At 40.1% G+C, this 8,544-nt stretch overlaps 1 protein-coding gene across 1 annotated transcript in view; it reads left to right on the forward strand.

Moving 5' to 3' along the window:
- The window catches only part of LOC118429306 (sodium-dependent multivitamin transporter-like), a 17,891-nt gene extending 12,306 nt beyond the window's left edge, over positions 1–5,585 (forward strand). The window contains exons 9-13 of the mRNA XM_035839787.1: positions 852–997; positions 1,469–1,622; positions 2,202–2,319; positions 2,813–2,949; positions 3,662–5,585. Coding sequence (XP_035695680.1) covers positions 852–997; positions 1,469–1,622; positions 2,202–2,319; positions 2,813–2,949; positions 3,662–3,758 — 652 coding nt within the window. The 3' untranslated portion in view covers positions 3,759–5,585. The remainder of the gene's footprint in view (positions 1–851; positions 998–1,468; positions 1,623–2,201; positions 2,320–2,812; positions 2,950–3,661) is intronic.
- Positions 5,586–8,544: the final 2,959 nt, after the last annotated feature.

Consider the following 8,544-nt stretch of genomic DNA (forward strand, 5'->3'; position numbering starts at 1 on the left):
CTAACTCAAGTGTTATAAATGCAACAGTTATTGTCCCAGGTGTGTTAAAATGGAATGTAGGTGTTGATCTACACACACCAAGAAGGACCCCAATCTTTTTTATGAGTGTGGTGGGTTCTTTAGCATTTAAAGTGTCTGAGGTGTGATTGAATTTGGAGATAATGATTAGAAATGAACCGATCCTGAGATGCCCTGCCACTAGGGGTGGGTACCGGTACAGAAAATTCAGGTCCGGTTCAGGTCCAGAGGATCAGGTCCAGGTCCGGACCTGAACCTGGACCTGATTCAGTATTTGAAAACTTGTGAATGGACGATACTCAAACCAATGGTCCATTTCGCTACAAAGAAATCTCTTTAAAAGAATTCGACTCCAACTGGCTTTTTAAGATCCTACTACTGTCTCTGTACGATTGACTGTAAAACTTGGTAGAAATGACTATAGACTCTACTTTGCTCTTGGTATTTTCCTCGACAGTTAAGTCCCAAAACATAAGAATGTCTCATCATATAATTGTTCATTTTCCAATAGATCCAACATCCGGTCCACGGAATCTTTTTAGGTCCGGTTTTTCTGGACCGGTCCACTCACAGTAAGAAAAAACGGTTTTGTACTGGTACACCGTACCGTACTGGTACCCACCCCTACCTGCCACCTGATAAGCTTGGTTATGTTACACACCTCCCTGAGGTGGTTGTAGTGCTCTATTGCTCACTACAGTAGCTCTCTACATATAGGGGACTTGAGATGAGATGTTTATGTGGTATTCTGAATTTCCAATGCACAGATATGATATATTTTGAAATATCAGCAAGTGAAATGTTCTGTATTTTGTCTATCTTCCTTAAACTAGTGTTGCAGCTTCTGGGTTCAATGCCCTAGCGACCGTGACCCTTGTGGACATCATTCGACCAATCAGGAACCGGAGAAGACTGATGTCATCAGCAGGCAGTACTGCAGGACAGGAGGCCAGGGACACCTGGATATCCAGGGGACTGTGTGAGTCATCCAACTCCTCTTGTGTATCCCATCATGGTTACCTGTTTACTGCCTTGATCCTGAGGTGTAACACAAACTTTGTACAGTAAGTACAAGCTGTTAGGTTTCATTCTCACACACCAAGATGTATGGTTTCTGCATAGTTTAGCAAGCATAACTTCAGAAACTGTGGATGGATCATGGTTAGGGGTGGATAAGGGTACAGAAAATTCAGGTCCAGGTCTGGACCTAATCCTGGACCTGATTATAGTATTACAGCACCCCTTTGAAATAATATTGCCCCAATGTTCAGTGGAAGATCTGCCCAAGGCAGAGGATAGGGATGGATGGAGGGAGAGAGTCATGTTCATCCGTGCAACCAGCACCAGCGGATGATGATGATGAAAGATAACTAAAATTCTGACCTACTCTTCTTTACTTGGTAAAATATTTGAAACATCCTGATGATATTTTTGTGTTGTGTGCCTCCAGCCCTGTTCTACGGAGGACTGGCCATAGGACTGGCCTTTGTAGCATCGCAGATTGGCTCCCTCATTAAGGCAACCAACTCCATATTTGGTGCCCTGGGTGGACCCATGCTCGGCATCTTCACTCTGGGAGTGTTCTTTCCATCTGCAAACACAGGGTAAGTCATTCAGGGGAAAATCTGTCACTCACTCACCATGCACTCACCATTCACTCACCACTCACTCATCACTCTCTGCACACTCTCTCACTGACACCTACTCACTCACCACACACACTATCACTTATAACTCATTCACTCTCTACTCATGCACCACACACTCATATAACACTCAACAATCACACTCACTCATTCACACTCACATACCACTCACACATACTCTGTCACCACTCTCCACTCACTCGGAGATGCACACTCACACCCACTCACTAAACACTCACTCACATGACCACCCTTCCTTATCTGCCTTTTCCTGTTTCCCCTAGTTTATCTGTGGGACTAGAAAGGCCACAAAGCATAATAGGCAATAGACTGGATTGAAATATGTTGTTTTTTGTTGCATCATTTGAAAATCCATCCATGTAGTTGGTGATGTATTGGGATTGGTCAATTTCAACAAAAGGTTGATATGGAACAGTACATTTTTGCATGGGGATGGAGATGGAGTGAAATATGCTGTATTTGCTCACGAGCAAATGGCGGCCTTTCTCATTGCTACTGTATCTGTCCTTATTGCAGGGGAGCCCTGACAGGTTTTACAGGGGGGATGTCTGTTGCCCTGTGGATGGCCATTGGAGCCTTCTTCAATAAAGACGACCAGGGAAACGTCAGCAAAAATGCCTTCTGGCTCTACAGAGTAAGTTTACAAATTGAACTTTTTGAAGTCTAGATATTGCTGTTAAGGTTTTATCTGAAACTAGATTTTAGCGACCTCATAATTTATGCATGATCATGTTTACCTTCAACTAACTACCCCCGGTAACACATGTCACAAGTATAAAGTTGCTATCATTTATCATAAGCATAAGCATTTTTGTATTAGTTATGAAAATCAGTTCCTCATTTGTATGTTTGGTATCTGTTTATGTTCCACCTGTCATGAATTACATGTGTTACATTTATTGAAGTCCAGTTATGAAAAACAATGGAATAACACAATTTCGTCATTAATCATGGAAATTAAGTCTTATTTTTACAGTGTGCATATCATTGTGTACATCATTGTAGGACTGGAGACGTTACACATAACACTCTCTCCAGCTTTTTAACTTGAGATTTGGTGTTACACCCACACTTTGCTTTTTCCAAATGTAATTTCTGCTTTTGATTTTTGTTCCCCCCACCCCCAGATTTCTTTCATGCTGTACAGTGTATTCACCTGGGTGATCACAGTTCTGATTGGCTACTTGGCTAGTCATGTGACCAGAAAAGCCTTGTCCCTGAAGGACGACATGGTCAACCCCAAACTTATCACACCCATTTGCAGGTTTGTGTGTCCTCATCTTGTCTCAAATTTAAATATTTTGGGAAAATGTGTTTAATTTGAGAATTTGTACTTGAGAGTTGTAAGACCATGTTGATTCAACTTCTTCAACTTGTATCACATGGGCTTCCATAGAATAGTGCTTTGCTTTGCTGCTGAAATGTTACTGTCGTGACAAGTACTGATTTTTCACAAAATATGCAAATTTTCAGTATCTCATCAGTAGTAAGTTGGTAATCAACAGTACATTTTGTAATGGATGAGCACCAGATCAGTAGTTGAATCAGTAACTGACAGCAGTGCATGAGCACCAGGTCAGTAGTTGAATTAGTAACTGAGTGGATGAGAACTAGATCAGTAGCTGAATCAGTGACCGGCAGTAGTGGATCAGTACTAGATCAGTAGTTGAATCAGTGACCGACAGTAGTGGATCAACACCAGATCAGTAGTTGAATCAATCAGTAACTGGCAGTAGCGGGCCACTTGACACCAATCAGTAGTTGAATCAGGGAGTCTTACCAGTAACTGACAGTAGCAGATCAGTAGCAGATTGCAGTAGTTGAATCTCGATTGGAAACTACAATAGTTAAAAGTCAGGCTGTAGCTGGTAGAAATATTTTAAGCAAGTTGGACTTTCTTTTGATCATCGAAAAATTAAGTGTGTGAGATAATTTGCAGACAAGAAAATGGTATGTTGTTTATTGTTCCATGACAGGCCCAAACTGAGTCGCAATATTCAGAACGACTCACCACTACCACTGCCAGACGAGGACTGTGCGGAAACTAGTGCACTTCTCAATGTGTCGGATTGAAGATGAACGTTTCATTCTTACATTCCTGTTATTGTCTGGAATAAGAATACTTCTGCCTTCTGGACTTGTATCCCAGTGTACAGGCACAGGCACTAACTATATAGTACATGGTTCTGTGTAAACGGTAGGTGTCAGACCATGTAAGTTGGCCATGTCAGAATCGATGTACAGATTTGCAGCCAAATTATTAGTTTGATAGTATTTTGATTTCTATACCATGCAATTTGATTTCTTGTTTCTTGGATTTTTCCACACAATTGGGGCAGGTGTGGCGAAATAAAAAGGAAAAGAGGCATATTATATTAAACCCCATATTTACTTTGCACTGTGCAGGAACTTCAATACATTTATGACCCCATGGAGCAAAATGTTAATATGACAATTAAAGGTTAAAAACATGAACAACTAATGAAGACAAGGTCTTTCTTCAATTTTTGGCACCAAAATATTAGCATGTGCCCAGATAGAATGGTACATGTGTCCTTTTTTGTAAAATGTCGAAGACAATGAAATAGACAAATCTGACTAAGAACCAAAATAAGATTTTTGTGGCCTCAGCTGTTTCTACAATAGTGGGATGTGGCACAAGAGAGGTAGAAAAATTATGACCTGTTCCTACATGCCAAACTGTACACACTCCTGTATTATCCTTCATGTCTCTCTGCTGGTTTGTACAATACTTCAAAAGGTGTATATGGATGTAATGTAATGTCCACTGCAGATAGCTGTATTACAGTCATTATATATATTGTATGGGCTGGAACCTCAGAAGTATATGTTATTATACAGATCTAGATTGAAATTTAAATTGAGCTGACAAATGCACTACATGCAAGTAAATAAGAATGACAAGTTGATAAATGTTCTTAGATTGTGGAATCTCTGGCATCAAGTTTTTTTAGTTAAAGGCACCCAATGCAATATTAGGGCATTAAAACTGGAAATATTCTGGATAAGACAATCGGTACGATATCGACATTTATGTCATACCTTTGACGCGAAAATGTTTGATACGGGTGTTCTGGACCGGGCCATAACTTCCGTATCAGACGGGCTCTAAGTTGTATCACACGGGCTCCATTTGAATAAATGGAACTGTTTCTAGCGGGCCGAGTGCGGCGCCATCGAAAGTTCGAATACCTGATTCGGACGTTGGAGCATTACTGTTGCAACACTTTTTGTTCGTGTAACGTATGAAATATTGATACAAATGTGCTAGTATGGTGTAGTAAATATAGAATACAACACGGTGTATTCCGTATCACCCGAGGTTCCAGCCCGACTGCGGGTCGGATCGCCCGACGGCCGAATATATACTAGCACATTTGTGTCAATATTTCATACTTTGAGCATTTAAAAAGAACGCACAGACAGTCCAAAAATGGGCCCCTTTATCTATTATACACCGCAATTAATAAATTACCACAGGATCGAGCCACTAACGTTTTCCGGTAGGTAGTTCTCGGTCATTTCCGATGTGTGAGGTCACAGATTGCATTGAAACTGATTAACATGTTCGCAACTCGAAACCTGATTTGATCTAGTGACAATATCTCTGGAAGCACTCCAAAAACTTGAAATAATGGCTGCCCCAGTGGCGCAGGCAGTGCTCAGATTGTTCATCTTTGCTCAATGAAGGTCAATATACAATAGGATAGTGTTAATCAAACATGTATGAAAATGACTTTAAAATTGCATTTGGGAAAACGAGTTTCAAGGCCCTAATAATGCATTGGGCTCTTTTAATCATGCTAAAATGCTAAATATTATATTTATGGTGGGTTGGTATCATGAAGTACATTGAACTGGCCTCTATGGCTAAAGAAAGAAAATTTAATAAAACCTGTGTACAAACATCATGTTGTTTTTGCTTCTCTCTAAGCTAACTGTTAAACTCACACAATTGTATTACTTTTTTTCTAGTTTTTTCCCTGTCAACAGTACTAGAACAAAACCGAATCCATCTATTGACTCACAGTAACCCGCTTCAACAGGGTCATCAATAAGTTTGTGGCCTCACCTAGAAAGAAGGTGCACAACTCAAATTTCACTGCAAAGTTATAAAGTTTGAAGCCTTTTATAAAAGTCTACGAAAGTTGAAATCACTAATTGTGATCTTTATCATTATTTGCAGGCAACACCATTGTAAAAGTCTGTAACGCTAGGTGCAAGAGAAAAGGACCATTGAGCTGTGGAATTTTAGTTGTGTGCCATGTTTCTGACTAAGGCCCAGAACCTATTGATATGATCAACCCTTGTGTACACATTTTAGTAACGTGGTAAAGGCCACTGTATGCATGAACTTTGACCAGTACTAAGTTTTAGTGTACTGAACTTTCACCTACTATCCTTAGAAATGCTTTCATACACCTAAAGGTGTGGGTTAAGTATACCTGATCCAACATTTCAAAGTAGATTAGACTTGCAGATCTTTCAGTGATATTTTGCACAGTTCATGTTTAGAGCAGTCAAATAGAAGTATTTTGGAATGTTAACAGTGATTGTTAGTTTCCCTTATAATGCCCTTTAAGTTTGGGGGTCTCTGCTCTTAGGGTACAAGGTACATGGTCACTACACGGTCACTACACAGTCACTTCACGGTAGAAATTATGCCAAGCTGAGAAAATTTAAAGAGTTTACAGGTAACAGCGAACAGTAAATTTGGACTGAGCATTCAGGTTTGGACTATTGCTTCTAGACTTTCTTAGTTTATACCTACTTGGCAGATATTTTTTGATAGGTTCTATGTTACATAATGGATCATAATACCCCCCACATGCTTCATTAAAAACTAGAAAATTTCGAAATATTCCCAGAAAATTACCTGACAACTAGGTGTTTAAGACAAGCTATGTTAACTACAGCTTAACAGCTTAAACGCATGTCCAGCTACCAAGTGTTTACCTGAGTGTGTAAGTTTGCTACGGTACCACATTTGCTTCTGCTGTTGGCTTTCGTTATAGTTGGGACTTGTTTGGAAGCTTAAGTTTAATTTTGTGTACAGAAATACAGTCATATGGTTGTCTCAGGCTTTGATTTGAAGCCTTTCAATATGAATAAGTACTGAGGAAATGAGTCTGAGGGGATCAGGGGTTGATAACACATGATTATATTCAACTAATAATATATTTGACATGTTATGTTTATTCAAAACTGCAAGTCCTTGGCAGGAAGATGAAAGCAATTCATCCGCAAATCAGCAACATTCCATGTCATAGTTCAGATTTCCTACATAGAGGGACAGATTGCATGACGTATCACTTTTACACCTAGCCAACAGTTTTCGACAAGCCTATAATAATAGTCGATCAAGATGGCGGTTAGGCTTCACTCCCTGCTCTTGGTTTTGAGTACTCTGCTACTTTTGCCGGCAACAGAACATGTGAGCAAAGCACTTCGTTGCCCAGATAGCTGCAGTCATTCCACCGTGTTTGGACAGAACCTTGTCTGTCGCTGTCCGGATAAAAATTGGGCGGGCTCGCCTTGCAGCTGGATTGGATACGGAGGAATGTACAGCTTCCCCGCATGTCTCGACGCCATACCAACCAACTTCAACGAATCCACGGTAGCGATCTTCATCAAGCATCTCCGTTTGTCTACGATTCCGGAGCGGTCTTTTCCCGACAGTCCAAAACTGAAGCACCTTCACATTGGAGAGTCAAACATTTCCACGGTACAGCCAGGAGCTTTCCGAGGTCTCCCATTGGTGAATACTCTTGGCCTCCAGGATAACCGCATCTCCAGTCTTGGTACGTTCAAATTATTGATTTTAAGACTCACTTAAGTATAAATTAATGCGCATATCATGCATTATGTAGTCTGTGATGAAAGATGATTTTGAATCAGCAATAAACTAATACCATAAAGGCAACATTTTAGACGAAAATGCAGGATGTTTCGAAATTAAGGGGAAAATTCCCTCCATGCATATACATTATAACAGTAAATTACTGTTGTATTTGCTGTAATAGCTAATGCTTCAAATGTTATTGCCAGTTAAAACAACTTACATCCGACGTATTTATGATTAAAAGGATTTTTGATTGCCATGCGGAATGTTGGTAAATTCGCCGGAAAAGACTTGCACTCTAACGTTCAAGGCACGCGTACCTTCCGCTACTGCCAAAATGACCCTGTTGGGAACTCCAAATCCTTGCAAACCACGATTTTAAACCCAGCGCAAGGTGACATACAGCCGCTGTATGGTTGCAATAGGCGGTGTTTTTGTATCTATGGGACTGGAAATCGTGTGGCTGTGGCCGCATTGGACATATGGTTGATTTGTCCACTTGTCAACATGCCATACAGCTTGCAGCCTCATGGCTAAAATTTGTGTAATAACAAAACATTCAGAGTTCTATCAAGCACGGTAAAATTACTAACACATTAAAATAACAAGTGTTACTAAAGCTTCAAATACAAGTTTAGAGAAAATACACAATCAAAAGCTCTTATTGCACATTAGGTAGTCATTGCACTTAAAGGTTGTATTATAACTAAGAGTGGGCAAATAGTACTGAACAGCATTTAAGTTTTTTATGTTTGTTGTCATCACTTTATCAGCGCTCGAAATACCACCTGCATATGCAGGTTAGTGCAGGGAAAATTGGAGCTGTGCAGGTATTTCTGGTATCTACCTGCACCTAACCTGCGCTGGTCCATGCACTGGGTTTTATACATAAATGTCCTATGATGTAGATGTATATGGATTGTTATTAGCCGCATTGACTGTTACCACCTATAGATTGTAAAAGAAAAAATATTAATGGTTTCTAAACAATTTTAG

Source organism: Branchiostoma floridae, chromosome 13, assembly GCF_000003815.2.
Source record: "Branchiostoma floridae strain S238N-H82 chromosome 13, Bfl_VNyyK, whole genome shotgun sequence".
In the NCBI taxonomy this organism is placed as follows: Eukaryota; Metazoa; Chordata; class Leptocardii; order Amphioxiformes; family Branchiostomatidae; genus Branchiostoma; species Branchiostoma floridae.